The sequence below is a fragment of the Ilyonectria robusta genome (assembly GCF_021365365.1).
Source record: "Ilyonectria robusta strain PMI_751 chromosome Unknown BGZ61scaffold_11, whole genome shotgun sequence".
In the NCBI taxonomy this organism is placed as follows: domain Eukaryota; kingdom Fungi; phylum Ascomycota; class Sordariomycetes; order Hypocreales; family Nectriaceae; genus Ilyonectria; species Ilyonectria robusta.
Genome location: NW_025764445.1, coordinates 416,747 through 434,234, shown reverse-complemented (window position 1 = coordinate 434,234; position 17,488 = coordinate 416,747). Strand labels below are relative to the sequence as shown.

Here is a 17,488-nt window from a genome sequence, read left to right as displayed (position 1 = left end):
ATACCAGAAAAGTTTAAATACACCCTACTGCTTGTCTTGGGGATAGACCAAGCCATTCTGTGCTCGAATCTGATCCATCAGGCGCATCACTCTCAGCGACTCTGCGAGAGGCATTCTCTCGTTTTCCGTTCGTCCCGCGGCGATATCCTGTGCAACTGCATCTGCCTCATAGATGAATCCAAAAGTGCCTTCGGCATGCTTGAAGGGGAAATCCTCCTCCTCTCCCTTGGCATTTTTCACCCTGAATCCGGTAGGGCAACTAGGCCCCAGCTCAGTGTAGAGCGTAATTGATCCCTCCTTGCCTTCAATTCGCCCAAAGTCCGGCGGGCTGTCGGCAAGGACAGTCGCAATGCAGACGGCAGTCTGTGAATGGTTGTCGGGCGTTTTGTATTGCAGCGTAACGACATCGGCCTCATCAGCACCGTTGACGATATCCATTGACGACGTGACCTTCAACTCGGGATGATCCTCGCCGAGTTGACCCCGGCCCATGATCAAAGAAGAGTAGCTGATAGGATAGACGCAAAGATCCAGGAGGGCACCACCACCCAGGGCGGGGTCCTTGAGGCGTGAGCTTTGAGGGAGGGCATCCCAGTCGCCTCCGAAGCCGATTTGGATGATGGAGCGCCATACACGACCAATGGCACCTGCCTGAATTTTCTTCTCCAGCTCAATGGCCAAGGGGAAGAATCTCGTCCAGACCGCTGTTACTTGTTAGTTATTTGGTTACAACAAACATTTCAGATATTCTCACCTTCCATCAGGAAGACGCCCTTGGCCTTCGCGGCGGCGACAACTTCTTCAGCCTCTTTGCTGTTGATAGTAAAAGGCTTTTCACATAGTACGTGCTTTCCTGCCTTGATGGCATCTAGGCAGTTCTGTTTGTGGAGGCTGTGAGGGGTGGCGATGTAAATAATGTCGATATCAGGAGAGTCGTACACCTCCTGGTACGAAGCGTAGGCCTTGGGGCGTTGGCCATCGCCTTTCCAGTGCGCGTCGATGAACTTTTCGGCCTTCTCAACGCTGCTCGTAGTGCCAGCAGCCCCAAGGATGTGCTTCGCAGGACCACTCGCTCGGGGAGCAAGGATATCGTCGACGAACATGCCGGCAATCCAGCCGGTGCCAACAACTCCCCATCGCAACTCAGGGCCTGCCATGATAAATATGGGATGGAGTTTGGATAAAGTCGTGATTGAGGCCGGGAAAAGAATAAAAGAATACGTATGTTTGGCAGGGTCACATAAATATTTAAATAGCCACAGCGTCTACGGGAGGCCGGAGCCGCGGACACTATATAAGTGTCGCTTGTACAAGTACCAAGTCCCCTCATCAGGCGCTATTCTCTGTGTCGGAGCAAGCTCGCATCATCTGATGTGGGGAAGTTTAAACTTGACGGTAATTTCGGCGGTCCTTCCGAGCTTTCTCTGGTGAGACATGACGCGTAGTGGCTCAGCGACTAGTCCTTATTTGGCGCGTATTCTCATGCTGCTTTAAGTAAGAAACCCAAGTGAATCGCTTCAACTCTGCTTACAATTTTGTGTCCGCCATCACTCCAGCCACCACTTTTAAGACTCTAGGAGACATATGAAGTTGATTGTATACAGGGCTTCCCCTCTCGCTGCAATAGACGCGCACGATAGACCTCAACTTTCATCGGTGGCCATCAGATCTTGATCGAATTAATGTCTGGTAAAGTGGAGGATAGCTAATGATCCTGACCCCAAGCTCATCTCATATAGCCGTCGCCTAATGATTCAGGTTGTATATATGGGTGGGTGCAGTGTGGCGGAAAGAGTCATCATTCAGCGAGATTCAGCGAGAGGAAATCCAGCAGGAGAACGGAATATGGATCAATAACATGCTAACCATTAACGCCTTCCTTAGGCGCCATCAAGCTGGTATATTTACCAGGTTCAAAGGTAGCTTAAGACAATTACCCGACCCCCTTCCCTCTTAAATCCCGTGACGTCTCCCTCTACGAGCTGCTTGCAAGTGTTTGGGACGGTTCAGACGGCCCGGGCTCCTTTGCCGCAGGCGCCTGTACATTTATTGGTCCATTTGATACGGCTCCATTCGTCCTTTTTGTCTTTTTTGTCTTATTCTGGGCATTAGAACCCAGAGCTATTGTGCCGAGTTGTTAGAGAGACTGGTTTCGGTTGGAACTATTTCTGCTTACCCATTTCACGTAGGATCATTTGGAGGGTCCGCTTTTTGCAGACGTTACCAATCAAATCTAATAGCTCTCTATGCTTGATATTCGGATTCGTCTGCTTGACGGCATTGATCAAATCGCGGGTCTCGTCCGTAACTGCTCGCGGCCGCCCTGACCGTGGATTGGTTTGGTTGTCAACGCGGTGGGCCTCACGGCGGAGGGTTGATTTGATCGTGCCGAGCGGGATCTCTGGATGCGCCTTTTTAATCTTGGCGTGCGAAAAGCCCTGTGTTCGAAGCTCGCAGATGCGAGACCGTAACTGGGGCGTTAATTCGTGGCCACGCGGCATTGTTGCGGTTGTGTTGATGATGTAAGGTCGAAAACAAGGGGCCAAAAGCAGCATCAAGTCGTCCAAATGGGCCCAGGCCGGAATGGCTATACATTACTCCGGATCCAAACCTTTTGCATCCAATTGGTTTGCCCTCGCCGCTTTAATTTGAGAGCGGGTCCATGGAGGAACGAATCGAGCCTGGTCTTTGTCCCGACATCTTCGCCGAACTGCCGATGTGTCCCCTATGAGATTACCAACCAGCACCTCCTCTTTGCCTATCCTTCTATGTCATCATGCACCGGAATGAAGTTGACCGGAGTATCCTAGGTAGAATAGACCGTATTGATAAGCAGCGGCGGGGATAGTGGCATGCTTAGTTCCTTGGCTTTCCCAACATCCGTACCGCTACCATTAATAGACCTTTCTCCTCCCCGGGCTCTCAGCGGAGCTTAGAAACTCATAACCCTCAATTTCCTAAGCATCACCACAACCATGCCATCGAAAGTTTACAACGCCGGCATTATCGGCTACGGCACGTCGGCCAATGTGTTCCATATTCCGTTCCTCACGGCCTCTCCATCTTTTAGCGTGCATTCCATCGTGCAACGCTCTGGTGATTCCGCAAAGGAGGCACACCCGGAGTGCATCATCTATAGATCTACGGATGAATTACTTGATGACAAGGACGTTGATCTTGTGATACTTTGCACTCCAGTCGAAACTCATTTTGAGATGGCCAAGAAAGCTGTGAATGCTGGCAAGCATGGTGAGAAATCCCGGGAAAGAGATGCAGAGAAGTTATTAACGCTGGGAATCGACAGTGGTTGTGGAGAAGCCATTCTGTCCCACTAGTGAGGAGTGTGACCAACTGATTCAGCTGGCTAAATCCCAAGGAAAACTTCTCGTTCCTTTCCAAAATCGCCGATGGGACGTTGAGTTTTTGACACTGCAAAAGGTCATCGCTGAGGGGCATCTTGGTCGAATTGTGGAGTTTTCATCGCACTACGATTTGTACTTGAAAGATCTACCCGGGTTTTGGCCCGAGATGGTCTCACAGCCTGGAGGAAGCCTCCTTCACGGGCTTGGAACTCACATCATTGATCAAACGCTAGTTCTTTTCGGGTTGCCTTCCAAGGTCACCGGTGTCTTGCAATCACAGCATACAGCTGGCATCAACGACGCTTTTACGGTCTTGCTCCATTATCCAAACGGCATGCTAGTCACACTCAAGTCAAGCGTGTTGAGTGCAGAAGCCGAGCAGTTGAGATTCTGGATTCGCGGAGAGAAGGGGAGTTACAGAAAGGTATTATGCTATTTCTTGATGTCCCAGTCCTTTACAGAGCTGACGTGACTTCGACTAGTGTCACATCGACCCCCAAGAACCCCAGATTAATGAGGGGATGAAGTTGGATGACCCGGAATTTGGGAAGGAAGACGAGAGCAAATTCGGTTGGTTTCTCTCCCCGTCCCCATTAAGTGGTGTGTGCTAAAAACAGTGTAGGTATTTTGACTGTGAGCGCGGAAAACGCAGACGCAACTCAAAATCGCTTCGAGAGTGGGAAGCTCAACAAATCTGTCTACCCAAACGTTGCCCCGCAGACATATGTGAAGTTCTATGACCTTCTTGGAGCCGCTCTTGATGGTAAAGGCGAAGTGCCGGTGAGGCCAGAGGATAGCCGAGATGGGATCAGACTTGTTGAGCTGGCGACGGCCAGCTTTGAGCAAGGCGCTACACTCGCCGTTTAGATCTATCAGACTGTTGTGTAATAAACGATTCACAAGCCTACTATATCTGAGAATCAGACTATCCTGCCTGGGGGCATTGGAAGGACCAATGGATAAGAGTACGGTGAATAGGGTCCTCGATGTCTCCGAAACGATGAATAAGAAACGACTATAGTCCAATTTGTTTATCTGCAACACTACGATAGTTTATGCAATCTTATCTAACATCTCACTGAATTTCTTTTATTGCCAAATTGATATAGTACCATTAAGGTCAAAATATGGACGACATGATCCAGCCTGATTATTTTACATGGCATCCGGGCTCATATGTTGCTGTTGAACCCGATTGAAAACCTCATTGACATCATGATTCGAGGTCGCTCGCTTCTTTTGAATATATCCACGGAGCCCAGGGACCTTCGAAAGGGTCGACAAGATGGGCTCCTTCATCGGCAGTGAGCCGGTCCGCTCCTCATATAGCAGACAGGTAATGGCCAACACCAGGCAAATCCAATACACGTTGTACGAAATGACTGAACCGTAAGTGGCAGTGTTTTGCCAGCCCAGAATCGCGTTGAAGACATCCCATCCGTTGTCGGTTTCGGGATTGCAGCAGTTGACATGCCAGACGGTTTCTTTGATGTTGTATGATCCCGGTCCATTGCCTGCTTCCGAGACGTCGCTTCCAACTTTGACCGCAAAGGTGTGGTACTGGAGACTCCAAACAGCCTTTGAGAACATTCCCGCAGCGATCAGATACAAAACACTCGTTGAAGCAATCAAGAATATTTGAATGGAGAGCATGTTTCCGCCTCGGTAGATGAAAAGGCCAACAGCGACCCCCGCAAGCGCGCCACAGACAACTGGGAGGGGAAATGATGTAGCTGGCAATCCCAATGACACGCCTCCAACAAACACAACCGCCTCAACACCCTCGCGAAGGGTTGTAATGAATGGCAGGATAAACATGACGTGCCTCCGAGACCAGTCGCCAAGCCACGATTTCTTCGACTCCTTTGTCCTCTCGTCGAGGGCTTGCGCAATCTTGACCCTCCACTTGTCTTGCATCTTGTTGATTCTCAACAGAGCAAGACCCATGATGGTGATGATGATGCAAGCGATCAAATAGAAGATGCCTTCCCACAGATCCTCGGATTTAGCCCAAATGTCGGTTCCCAAGCCGTAGAAGACACCAATAAAGATGCCTCCGATGATTAGGCAGAGAAGGATTCCGGAGAGGGCACCAGCCCATACTTGTTTTACCAAGCGCTTATAGACTGCCTGATCTTGGTCAGGCCCTCCGAGACATTTTTTGAGAAATGAGAGGAGGACAGAGATGATGATGATGGCCTCCAGGCATTCTCTAAAGACGATGAAGAATACCTGGACGGCAAACACGTTTTTTGCCATGGTTTCAGTCGTATTCCGAGAAACCGGAGGAAGAATCCAAAGAAATTTCCAGCAGGATTGAATTAATGTTGGGTTACGCAGAAAGGCAATTCTGGCTTAAGTCGGGAGGGTAGAGGGAATAAGTCCTGACCCGGTACGTCGGTACATTTTCAAGTGTGGCATGCTTAATCCCGCTGGCCAACACTAAGCTTTTTGATTAAGGCGCCAGCAAAGTTATCAGATGATCAGATTTCGGCCCGCATTTCGAGGTCCGTCATTTGAAACTCACTGGGCGAAGTTTTATCGATATCGGCTCGGATTGGTTGTAGAAGTGCGAGTTTGATGCCGATGATGCCGCGATGCCGTCTTAACCGAATGCGTTCGCGTACAGTTCGGCATTCTCCTCCCGGAGCCTCCACTTAGATTATCAGATTTTGATAACGATCCCCATAAAATCACGGATTTTCGGTGCCGAACCATCAGCCCACGGCTGTTCGGATGGGCTATCGACGCCTCGTATACATTCACTTCGACCCTAATGATCCATGTGGGATGATATTGGTGGTTGCGGGAATAAGATGATTGTTAGAAACGATCATGAGCGTTTAATCGGGTAGAATAATGGGGCTTTTTCTGGGTCCAAAGGGACCATTGAAGCTTGAGCTCATTGCCCGGTTGTGCCTTGGTGCGTGAGAACAAGCATCTTTCAAGTCTTAATCCTGTCCGTCGGGAGCACATGTCAAGATTGGGCTTGTCATTCCGCAGACTGAAAGAATACACTGTCTGGCCCTCAATCTTACGGCTTCCTCCCCAGGAACATCCATCTTCACCTACTCTGAAATCGGCAGGAAGATGGCCAGCTTGTCTTACCTTGGTTTCTTTTTGCTTCTGGTCCTCGTAGCATGCGGCTGCGAGGCCAAGACCGTCACCTACGACTTCAATGTCACCTGGGTCACCGCAAACCCCGATGGCTTACAGGAGCGAAAGGTTGTCGGCATCAATGGACAGTGGCCGCTGCCTGTAATTGAAGTCGACAAGGGGGACCGGCTGGTTGTGAACATGGACAACCAGCTTGGCGACAAGTCAGCTTCCATCCATTTCCATGGCATGTTCCAGAACGGCACGAATGAGATGGACGGACCTTCGATGGTCACTCAATGCCCAGTGAATCCGGGCTCAAGCATCACCTACAACTTCACTGTCGACCAGAGCGGCACCTACTGGTACCATTGCCATACTGAATATTGCTATCCGGATGGTTATCGACAGGCATTGATCGTCCACGACGACGAGGCATTTTTTGCGAAGGACTACGACGAAGAGATTGTGCTCACCATGACCGACTGGTACCACGAGCTGGTGGAAGATCTCGAAGCTAAATTCATGTCGCTTTACAACCCTTCTGGAGCAGAGCCTATTCCTGGCTCATTTCTAGTCAACGACACCATGAACTCCAGTATATCTGTGAAGCCAGACACGACATATCTGATCAGGCTGATCAATTACGGAGCTTTCGTTGGCCAATATTTCTACATTGAGGACCACACCTTCAAGATTGTTGAAGTCGATGGCGTTTATACAGAGCCAAAGGAGGCCAGCATGCTCTACATATCTGTCGCGCAACGCTACGCCATTCTTCTCACAACCAAAAACTCAACCGAGAAGAACTACCCAATTGTTACGGTCGCCGACTCCAGTCTTCTTGATACCATCCCGGATGCCCTCAAACTGAACAACACCAATTGGCTCGAGTACGACAAAAAGGCATCGCATCCTCAGGGCGTCGTCAAAACCGATGACAGCACCACTCTGAATCCATTTGACGACTTTGAGCTCGTTCCATACGACAAGATGGAACTACTCCCGGACCCAGACATGGAAATTGATGTCACTGTGTACATGAAGAACCTCATGACCGGGTTCAACTATGCGTTCCTCAACAACATTAGCTACACGGCCCCCAAGGTTCCAGCATTGTACACAGTCCTGTCGTCTGGCGACGCGGCTGGGAACGCCTCCATCTACGGCGACTTTACTCACCCTGTTGTCCTCAAGCACAATGACGTTGTTCAACTGGTGTTGAACAACGCGGACAGCGGATCTCACCCTTTTCACCTCCACGGCCATCAGTTCCAGGTCATCGACCGCCAGCCGCCCTACGGTCCTACGTTTTATGACTATTTGAACGGTGACCCTATCCCATACGACCCGAAGAACCATTCCAGCTTCCCAAAGTACCCTTCAAGAAGAGACACGATTGTGCTCCCTCCGCAGGGATACTTGGTCATCCGCTTCGTGGCTGACAACCCTGGAGTCTGGATTTTCCACTGTCACATCGACTGGCATTTGTCTTCAGGTCTGGCCATGCTCATGATTGAAGCCCCAGAAAAGATCCAGGAGCGAGTCACCATTCCCGATAACCACTACGAAGTTTGCAAAGAAGCGGGAGTCGCCTACAAGGGAAATGCAGCAGCGAACACGGAAGATTTCTTTGACTTGTCTGGACAGAATGAACAGCCTGCGTGGATCCCAGCCGGCTTCACCACACGTGGAATCGTAGCGCTTGTGTTTTCGGTTATTTCTGCAGTTATTGGCATTATTAGTATTGTCATCTATGGCTTGGCGGATATTAAGCACAGGAAAGACCCGGGGTTTGCTGCCCCTCCAAGCGATCCAGACGAGGTCGTTGTTGAGCGGAGCTCGGCCAGGCCAACAAAGGAGTAGTTTGTTGACAATTTTGTGGATGTTCAAGATACCAATTCTATTTTCTCCTGTATTGAGAGGATTCGATACTACCGCTGGAGTGACAACTATGTTCACGGACAGGTGGAGGATGAGGAAGAATGCAGGTCGTTGATATATCTGTGGGTGTATGTGGCAAATGAATTTAGAGCGTCTGGGAGCGGATTGAGATAGCGAATCAATGCGTGAATTTATTCTTAAGCTAAAGTGTTCTGAAAAACACAAGAGTTTGGAAATGAGTGACGAAAAAGTGACTTGCTTTGACTGGCCTAGCCGTCTTTTCGCCAAAGGATGATTTACAATCACTCCCCGGTCCCATTGCCGACAAAGTCTATCAAGAAGTCAACACCGCCACTGCGAGATAGTTGTATCTCCATTCTATTGCTGCTATCCAACCGGTTAAGATGGTTCTGGCTGTCTGCGCGGTGGCCTCCCTCTTCCGCGTGCCATCTCGCGCGATCTCGGTCTCATGTCATTGTTACCGGGCGTCGACCATGATGCACTGAGTGCGCTCAAAGGCGCTGCATATAGTGGCGAGTTGACTAAACCTGCCAGCATAGAAACGGATATGTCACATTTGGTTAAGAGGATGGAGCGATGATAGGAAAGATCAAGTACTATGTTGACGAGTCGGTTTCATTTAGGTTATAAAGCAAGGTTCACACACACAAAGCAACGCGAACACCAGCGAATCCTCGGTGCAGTATGTTTTATCTTTTCGTCCCTTGCACACTTCCCTAAAACTTTTTTGTAGCAACTGGTAAGTCAATGCGAATCAGATCTAAGGATAGACTCCATCGCCGTCGGGCAACGTAAATGGAGTCTATCACGAATAACGCCGGTGATAATTATGCAATCACGTATTGGATTCTTTAGGGGCACAAGCATTCAATACAGACAAAGTCTCTCCGTACTTGTGAATCATGCATTTGGTACAGCAGCGATGCGATGATGGATTCTCTCCCTGGTCTATAATACAACGCCGGGAACCAGTAGTATCATTTTGGCTCACCTACCAAAGCTACCATCGACCCACAAGCTATGCAACCAGCACCAGATCAAATACCCTCCTTCGCTATATTCGTGGTCAGATAACTGGGAGATCTAACAATCCACACACTCAACAGATTCAACACCGGACATCACGGAAGAAATGGACTTCAAAATGGTCGGCTCATACCCTGAGAGCCCTCCGGGCGAGGCTCATGAACAAATGACACCCGATACCGGTCCAGACATCCCTCAACGGCTTCCCCACCGGTGCCCGGAAGGCTCTAACTGTCAACCCAAGCCTGTATTGGCAAAGTATACAGCAGAAGCAGTTAAAAGGATGGTTTCCGAGTGGCTTGCAGAGCTGCCCCAGGGCCCTACATATCCAGGCACCATCCGGATCAGCGAGACCGGCGAATTTCGCATCGTTAATGGTGTTGCATCTGGGCCTTCCTTGGAAGATATGGCGAAGGAGCGCAAGGTCCGTGTTAGGGCCATGTATTTGATGGAAGCGATGCGCACAGTTCTTGGCTACCGGTTGCTGTGGAATCGACAACCGCCGTGGGAGAATAGCGCTACGGAGTCGTGCGATCAGCAGGCTTGGCATATGCTCAGCCGTCTTTGGGAGCTTCAGGGTGTAGGTGAAGAATCGGACCCTGAGATTGAGCAGCGCATTTGCCTCAAGGTTGCTACCATGAGGAATTTCCGTACGGGTCATTTACTGCATGATGAAAATGAGTTCAATTCAGAGTGGGGGCGCGAGGCCAAGAAATGGCTCGTTGACCGCGAGAAGTCAGGAGCGTGCTTCTGCTTTGAATAGCTTATAGAGAGACGGAGGTGAACCACTGAAGAGTTTTGGATTTGTGCAATGGCTGTACGATTGCAAATGTGCACATTTGGCCTGTCATTCACAGATATTTCATCGATAGACTCTTGGCACAGAGGCTCTTGGATAATGCTCCTCGATACTTCTAAATTATCTCCATCTCTAAATCTTTGAACAGCAACTGTTAGCAGCCTCAGCAGTGTCCCGTCTGCAATAACAAGACGACTCAATTGGCACATCCACAAACGCCATAGCCGTCTTAAGCTGCTGCTTTATGATGCGTGCCTCCCCTTCTAAGCCAAGCTTCACCGCACACTCGTGGTATCCATGCAGCGCCCACACATTGTTCGGGTGGTGTCGTGCGCGGAAGAGCGTGTCGTTCAGGCCTAGGTCGGTGCGATAGACCTCAGCGGCTTCCTTGATGCGGCCCTGCTCCATGAGGAGGGCGGCGTAGGCGTGGCGGGCCGGCTGCATCCAGGCCCATGGCTCGGAGTAGATGAGGGAATCGTCCCGCTTGATAGACTCTCGCAAATGCTCAAATGCCAGCTCGATGTTTCCCCGACGATACTCTAGCTCTCCATCGAGCATGGCTTCAGCTACGGCCAAAACATTAGAGCATTTGTTCGGGTAATCGATGCGGCTGGGGGGAACTCGGCCCTTCGCTTGAATAAAAAGCTCTCGCTCTTTCTCCGCCTCGGGGACGTTTCCAGTCGCCGACCAGGCCACACCCTTGGCGTAGTGTATCGTAGCTGTCGTCACACAGTACAGCTGCTGATCCTCCGGTATTGGAAGATCGATTATGTCCTGCCAGCGTCCGAACCGGATCAGCACGTGCGGACGCACCGATCGGAACGTCTCCAGCCAGTCAGCCATGGGCGGTGACTGGATCCGCAAGTGGCTCTCAGGAAGGGCGGCTTCCATCTGGTCCACCGCGTCTATGGATACTTTGAACTGCCCGGCAAACATGGCAGCGTAAATGAGCGAATGGTAATCGTGCATGCGGTAGATGGTGTAGAAGTCACTGCCTCCACGGAGGGAGACGAATTTCTCATCGGCTCGGACAGCCTTTGCATTTGCAGTGATAGCGCGTCGGTAGTCTCCGATGAGAATGTCGAGATGCGACGGCATGTGCGCGAGATGGCCGACCTCTGCTGATAGCCGTCGGAGATTCTCTGCCGCTGGGAGGCCGCGTTCAGGTTCGGTAGACATCTCAGTGAGATGGACGTACATGTGCAGAAGTCCAATATGCTCGGAGCCACCTTCTTGGGCCAGGCCCCTCTCGAGAACATCCTGGGTCTCCAAAACTCGCGAGCCAGGTCCCGGCTTCCCGGTACGCACATCCCACAACCCCCAAGGCGTGAGATTCATGAGCGCATCAGCATACAGAACAGCCACGTCGAGGTCGTCTTTGAACTCATCGTAGACTGGCTTCATGGCTTCAGCATATGCCTTGTTCCAGGCTCTGTACTCGAGGCGGCTTCCAATCCCGCCATCCTGGGGGAATCGATGCTGGAGGGCGTCGATAAGAGCGCGCTCTACTGGGTCGACCGCCGAAGATAGTGACTTCGCCTTGGCCAAGGCGTCGCGGCCTCGCGCGATGGTAATCTTGAGATCCTCCTGGTCAAAGTGATTCCACGGCTTGTTGTAGTTGGGTCCGAGAGCAAAGGCAAGCCCCCAATATGCCAAGGCACACTCGGGATCGATGGAGATTGCCTTCTCAAAGCAGCGTGCCGACTCCGCATGGTTGAATCCATAGCTCCAGATGAACCCGGTCTCAACCCATTTCTTAGCCTCGGGCTTGCTTGTGGTGACGTTGCGGTTGTAAGGAGGCAAGGCGAAATCGGCCGCCTCGGGCTTTGAAGATGGGCTAGAGCGCGTCATCGCTTCGTACTGGGGATGGCTCCCCGGATATCGGCCTCGTCTATTCACAGCAATCTCGATAGCGTACGCTTGTTCGCAACTTGGTATCGTCCGCAGTGCCAACCAAGCTCCCAAACTCTCGTGAGGTCAGATGCTGGTTCTCGCTATCTCAACAGTTGCGGAGAAACCCAAGGTCCACCGTACTCCGTAGCGTGGTGGAACGTCAAATCAGCGCGACGTGGCGTGCTGCTGGTGGGCCGAAGGCGGAGGTAATGGACTCTTGCTACCGTGATTTGTAACAAACCCAGTGTGAGTTTGAGCGAGTCACAGTATATGCAGTGTAAGGACAGACAACAAAGGCGAAGGGAATGATTGACCGGTTTCAAGCGAAGGAGTTCACGTGGACAAGGAATGTCGTGTCTCACATGTCAGATGATAAGGCTGACATAATTGGAGGTACAGGGTAAACTCCGAAGCAGCATTCACTTGAGGAGTGGCAATGAATAAATCTGGAGAAAATACGACGTTGAGCCTATAAATAGCTCGATTGACAGCTTTACTAGGGTCGACTGAAAAGGTTGAGTAAATCTCGATTAGAGATCTAGATCTGGGTGCATATACCCGGCAGCCAATCCACACGAGTCGTGATTATTCATTTCCCATCGCCTCAAATAAAGAGGTGCTCCTGCTTTGCGCCCTCCATAGCAGCCAAGTATCCAACACGGTCCCTGCAATAGAACTCGACGTCGATCTTGTTGTTCAAGTTGGCCTTGCCCTCGTCCAGGCCGCCGGCCTTGATGATGACCTTGCCCTCCATCACGTCAAGCTTGGTGAACAGGCTGGAGCCGCAGTCGCCGCAGAAGAAGTGGTGGTTGATCTTACCCGAGGCAGCGATGATGTCGCACTGCTTGGGCGTGCCTACGAGACGGTCAGCACTCACCAGTTCGTGAGAGTTGGAGGTGGGAAAGATGACCCTTGGTGACGGAGAACGAGTCCGCGGGGACCACGGCGTTGGAGGTAAAGGCGCCACCAGTCCACTGCGTCATGGTTAACACGGCTCAAATGCCCGAGTTTCAGCTGGATAAGACCTTTTGGCAATCAAGACAATGGCACAGGGCCGCAGTCGCCTCCTCGCCTGTATTTTATTAGTGATCCCTCGCAATTTGAGGGTCGGATTTGACCTCACTGGTGCTCTTGTACGCAATCGCTCCACACATGCAGCTGCCAACAAAGACCATTTTGACGGTTTAAGTAGTCGAACTAGGGCGAGTCCGGAAGTCGGGTGTGGGGTTTGGACGTATTGAATAGAGATGCGAGCATTAGTGGCGATAAATTGACTCTCAAGGTTCTCAACGTCTGGTATATATATACCCGTGGCCGGTCCTGCGGAGGATCCATTCACATTAGAGCCATGATGCGTCACCAGCCCAACTCGAAACCGTCTACCCCGCTATCCCTCCCCCGCGAGTGCTTCGGAGCATCGCGCTGCCGCGATAAGATCGGTTTCCGAGGGCCCGGGATATCAGGGCAGTACTTAGATCCGCAGTTGTAGCCAATGGCCGAGAACGATTGTAGTCGTCCAGTTGGTGGCCGACTCCAGTTTGGTCAAGTTCCCCTCTCGTCACGAGCTCATTGGGCCATCCCATCAGTGTCTTGACACCTCACGTCATCCTCTCCGGTGCGGATCCGCAATATGGCGATGATGCAAATCATTCACAGGGCGTGCCAGAGTGGGCGAAGGGGCCGAATTACTCAATTCGCACCCAAGTTGGGAGCAGTGGCTATGGATTATTGCGGGGGCGGGTCACAGATGGCGGGGTAGAAGGGGAGGTTGAGGCATCATTTGAGCGGAGGGGGAATGATGGCTACTCAGTGAAAGAGACGGTATCCTGGAAGTGGAATAAACTGGTGGAATAAACTCATGCATCAAGTCAATGACTAACAATGTGCTATCCTAATTGGTATACATGATTTGGAACCCCTGGCCTTGGCTGTTGTCTCTCAAGAACCACGAATACACCCATTTGGAATCACCATGGACGCAATTCTTCCTTCATTTCCTCATATCCCCATCCTCACCGCTTCAAATCACTGCGTATAAGAAACCTCGGGCTTCTCAACATCGCTGTGTCGCGGCTCAGACTCGGCATATCCCCTCGCCACCCTCGCGTGCTCCATGGCCTCGGCGCCAACAACCTCGCGCGCATCAGAGTCGTGCGCCACGTCAAACTTGCCGCGCAGGTTCTCGGGGCCGACGAGCGTCAGCACAATCACGTACGCGTACACGCAGCCCATGAAGATGCAGATGACCTTGCCGTAGTCGTACCGGCTCACGCCCTCGGCGCTGGGCGCCAGCGGGAAGTTCTCGCCCAGGCGCGCCTCGATGGTTGACGATGCCGACGAGACCAGGTTACCCAGCTGGTACGAGGTTCCGACGACAAACGTGCGGAACGCGCCGGGGGACAGCTCCATCAGGTGGATGGGAATCACGCCCCAGGCGCCCTGCACGCAGAACTGCTGGAAAAACGCGGCCGCCATGACGGCATCGCTGCGGACGAACGTGTACGGGTACAGCAGCGCGCCGCCGCCGATGCAGCAGCAGATGATGCTGAACCGACGACCAACCGACTGGCTGCAGAAACCCACGACGGAGCCGCCCAGCATGGCACCCAGGTTGGCCACGACTTGCGTGACGGTGACCTTTGTCTTGCTGAAGCCCAGCTGGTTCGTCAGCATGGTCGGGTACAGGTCCTGGCTGCCGTGGCTCATGAAGTTGAAGCCGGCCATGAGGAGCACGAGGTAGCCCAGCAGCAGCCAGTGGTGCTTCAGCGCGACCTTGCCCTCCTTGAGGAAGACCTTGCCGACGCTGTCGTTTTCCGTCCCGGCGTTGGTGCTGGCTTCCAGGCGCAGCTGCGTGCGCTCGCGGTAGGCCACCGTCTCCGGGAGCATGAGGCGGACGACGATGAAGATGGCGGGCGGGCCGGCGCCGAACCAGAAGAGCGGGCGCCAGCCGTGCGAGGTGGTGTCGACGAGGCCGCGGGCGAAGGCGGCACAGAGGAGGTATCCGAAGGCGTACTGGAAGTGAAAGGTCAGTAACGATGGGGGTAGGTGAGATGTGTGTGTATCAGGGGACTTACGCCTTGCTGGAGCATACCGCTGATGAGACCTCGGGCTTCTTCAGGACAATCCTCGAGGGCTGTGGCGGCCGCGTTGCCGTAGAGGCCACCCATGGCGACGCCAAAGAGGGCTCGGCAGGCGAGGAACTGGTTGTAGGTCTGACAGAAGCCGGTTCCCTGGAAGCACACGACAAGTCAGCTATGAGGAGGTTCGAGGGTGGCAGAGATATATCCGTACCAGCTCAAGCACGATGAAGAGAAGGTTGTTGACGACAAAGGGCCACTTGCGTCCGTACCGATCACTAGCGATACCGAACGCGATGGAGCCAACAGATCGGAACATGAGCACGAGGGTGATGCCCCATGTAATGTCCGTCTTCGTCTTGCCAAAATCCTCGGCCAAGTCCGTAACGGTCAACGACACGGTGAAGAAGTCGAACGCATCCCACGTCTACAACACGCCGTCAGCACACCACTCATCACACTGTCAACAAACGCGAGGAGACATACCCACGCCGCAAAGGCGATGAAGAAAAAGGCCCACTGCTGGCCGCTCAGCATGCGGAGCAGCTTGATGGGGTTCGGCACGTGCGTCATGGGCGGCTTGAGGGTCGAGATGCGCGACGAGACGTACTCGCCGGGCGTCATGCCCTCGTGCGGCGCCTTGGTGTCGTATTCGTGGTGACCCATGGCGGGCTGGAGGAGGTGGTTGTGTGTTGGGAGGTGACTGCTACCCCGTGTCACAGTCGAGTGTCGTGGGTGGTGATGTCACGCTTGAGACGAGACAAGACAGGCAAGCTACTGATATAGTGCTCAGAAGAAGTCAACACAAGTCTGATCCAGGACAAGACAAGGAAGTCGAGGGATGATCCGAGGAAGCAACTCACCCAACACAGCGGGAGGGCCCAGGCAGATATACTTCTCCCCCTCGCCTCTCCTCCCCCGTCCCATCCCATCCCCACTTACACGACGACGATCGCATCACCAACCCGCCTCCGCAACGCCCCGAACCCCAGGTCGACCAGCCCAGCCTAGGGAACCAACTTCCCCAACGCCAAAGGCCCAGGGACCCAATAGTCAAACCCGTATTTCATCGCCCGTCGCCAATCACGCACCCTCGTCCCTGGTCCCCCTTTCCCCAACGGCTTTCCCCGTAGCGTTGCTCCCTCCCCCGCCGTCTAGTCCACGCGGCGGGCGCAGAGACAGCGCGAAGAGAGTCATTGCATCTCCGACTTGTTCACATACCCGCCGCACAGACGTCCCACCGGAGAGGACTGGGTCAAGAGAAAAAGACGGGATCGTTCGGCATGGATGGAGCCGTGGCGAAAAAAAAAACGTTCTGTGCTTCGTTGCGTTCCAGACTCCTGACGCATTGGGAGGCAGGGATTCGGCTGGTTCGCCATGCGGGTTGGGTCGCCGCTGAGATGGGGATTCTGCCCTCCGGTCAGAGTACCCTCCTCCGGTCAGAGTACCCTCCTCCGGTCAGAGTGCCGATCCCCACTGCGCCGCGTCGTCACATGGCGGGCGAGGGGTTGGCAGGTTTGAGCCTCTCGTGGGGAGAGTTGGAGGCAACTTGCAAGGTTTGGGTCAGCCACGCTAGAAGACTCGTTTCCGTGTTCTGGCGGCCTGGTCGAAGCTTGGATGTTAGTTATCGTGGATGAGATGGGAAGCGAGGGAGATTGAGGTCGGTCAGGGCAGTCACGGGAACAATCTGTGGCGGCGAGTAACTATTGCCATGTCTCGATAGACTCCAGTTCACAGAAGTCTCAACCACCAACGTTGTCATCGTGGAGCCTCTCACATCTCTCCAACGTTTCCCCTCGCCACACAAACCGCCTCCCCCTCTCCCGCGCATCCCCTCACGCCAAAAGAACTCACCTCACCCTCCTCTCCCTCTCCGCAATGGGGACCCCACACGACCGCAAACACTCTAATCTCGCAGCCAAAAAAAAATGCCGAAGTTGTTAGTCGAACCCATGGAATCCTTCTCCGCCTCGCTTCCCCAGGTGCCCACCATTCCCGGCACCCAAGCTTCCGAACGCAGCGGGTCCAGCGGCCGGGACTATCCCCGTCTTGGCAGGAGAGAGGCGCGGGAGGCGGGGCCATCTCAGGATATATCGGCAATGCGGCATCTCCACGTGTGGGTGCTCCTCTTTCTGCGACGACTTACATGACCATCAGCTTTGTGTCACCCGTCGCTGGTCAGCCGGGCGCGAGCAGCGTGGTTCACCGCGACATTGCAGAAGGGAGGAATTGCACTGAAGCAGAGGTACACTGACAGATCGAGCTCGTTGTCCGTGTTTTCGCGAGTCAGCAAGCCATCCATCATTTCCCTTCCTCAAATCGCCGTCGCC

The 17,488-nt window shown here is 53.0% G+C and overlaps 9 protein-coding genes across 9 annotated transcripts; 4 read left to right on the top strand and 5 right to left on the bottom strand.

Annotated features, from left to right (window-relative positions):
* Nucleotides 1-24: 24 nt before the first annotated feature.
* BGZ61DRAFT_352978 (uncharacterized protein) lies at nt 25-1,157 on the bottom strand (the record flags this gene model as incomplete). Its single annotated transcript, XM_046240469.1, has 2 exons — nt 25-704; nt 755-1,157. 2 exons carry the CDS (start codon nt 1,155-1,157, stop codon nt 25-27), a joined length of 1,083 nt encoding a protein of 360 aa, XP_046103614.1.
* A 1,792-nt stretch (nt 1,158-2,949) lies between these two features.
* Nucleotides 2,950-4,229, top strand: BGZ61DRAFT_506553 (uncharacterized protein; the record flags this gene model as incomplete). Its single annotated transcript, XM_046251868.1, has 4 exons — nt 2,950-3,249; nt 3,305-3,786; nt 3,845-3,932; nt 3,985-4,229. The coding sequence occupies exons 1-4, from the start codon at nt 2,976-2,978 to the stop codon at nt 4,227-4,229; spliced, it is 1,089 nt and encodes a 362-aa protein (XP_046103613.1). The 5' UTR covers nt 2,950-2,975.
* A 126-nt stretch (nt 4,230-4,355) lies between these two features.
* On the bottom strand, nt 4,356-5,822 carry BGZ61DRAFT_452928 (high-affinity iron permease-like protein). The gene has a single exon (XM_046246014.1). The coding sequence runs from the start codon at nt 5,619-5,621 to the stop codon at nt 4,518-4,520; it is 1,104 nt and encodes a 367-aa protein (XP_046103612.1). The 5' UTR covers nt 5,622-5,822; the 3' UTR covers nt 4,356-4,517.
* A 305-nt stretch (nt 5,823-6,127) lies between these two features.
* Nucleotides 6,128-8,543, top strand: BGZ61DRAFT_452927 (Cupredoxin). Its single transcript, XM_046246013.1, has one exon. It carries the CDS (start codon nt 6,453-6,455, stop codon nt 8,322-8,324), a length of 1,872 nt encoding a protein of 623 aa, XP_046103611.1. The 5' UTR covers nt 6,128-6,452; the 3' UTR covers nt 8,325-8,543.
* Nucleotides 8,544-9,408: 865 nt separating this feature from the next.
* Nucleotides 9,409-10,245, top strand: BGZ61DRAFT_40177 (uncharacterized protein). Its single transcript, XM_046243067.1, has one exon. The coding sequence runs from the start codon at nt 9,496-9,498 to the stop codon at nt 10,150-10,152; it is 657 nt and encodes a 218-aa protein (XP_046103610.1). The 5' UTR covers nt 9,409-9,495; the 3' UTR covers nt 10,153-10,245.
* Nucleotides 10,246-10,320: 75 nt separating this feature from the next.
* Nucleotides 10,321-12,039, bottom strand: BGZ61DRAFT_478545 (TPR domain protein; the record flags this gene model as incomplete). The annotated part of the gene is made up of 1 exon (XM_046249022.1): nt 10,321-12,039. The coding sequence occupies one exon, from the start codon at nt 12,037-12,039 to the stop codon at nt 10,321-10,323; it is 1,719 nt and encodes a 572-aa protein (XP_046103609.1).
* A 492-nt stretch (nt 12,040-12,531) lies between these two features.
* BGZ61DRAFT_452925 (Mss4-like protein) lies at nt 12,532-13,402 on the bottom strand. Its single transcript, XM_046246012.1, has 4 exons — nt 13,205-13,402; nt 13,107-13,153; nt 12,992-13,055; nt 12,532-12,936 (listed from the first exon to the last, which is right to left on the bottom strand). Exons 1-4 carry the CDS (start codon nt 13,254-13,256, stop codon nt 12,686-12,688), a joined length of 414 nt encoding a protein of 137 aa, XP_046103608.1. The 5' UTR covers nt 13,257-13,402; the 3' UTR covers nt 12,532-12,685.
* Nucleotides 13,403-14,106: 704 nt separating this feature from the next.
* On the bottom strand, nt 14,107-15,824 carry BGZ61DRAFT_533009 (sugar transporter family protein; the record flags this gene model as incomplete). The annotated part of the gene is made up of 4 exons (XM_046253944.1): nt 14,107-15,093; nt 15,156-15,311; nt 15,373-15,585; nt 15,645-15,824. The coding sequence occupies 4 exons, from the start codon at nt 15,822-15,824 to the stop codon at nt 14,107-14,109; spliced, it is 1,536 nt and encodes a 511-aa protein (XP_046103607.1).
* Nucleotides 15,825-15,909: 85 nt separating this feature from the next.
* Nucleotides 15,910-16,744, top strand: BGZ61DRAFT_40158 (uncharacterized protein). The gene has a single exon (XM_046243060.1). It carries the CDS (start codon nt 16,000-16,002, stop codon nt 16,555-16,557), a length of 558 nt encoding a protein of 185 aa, XP_046103606.1. The 5' UTR covers nt 15,910-15,999; the 3' UTR covers nt 16,558-16,744.
* The last annotated feature ends 744 nt before the right edge of the window (nt 16,745-17,488 follow it).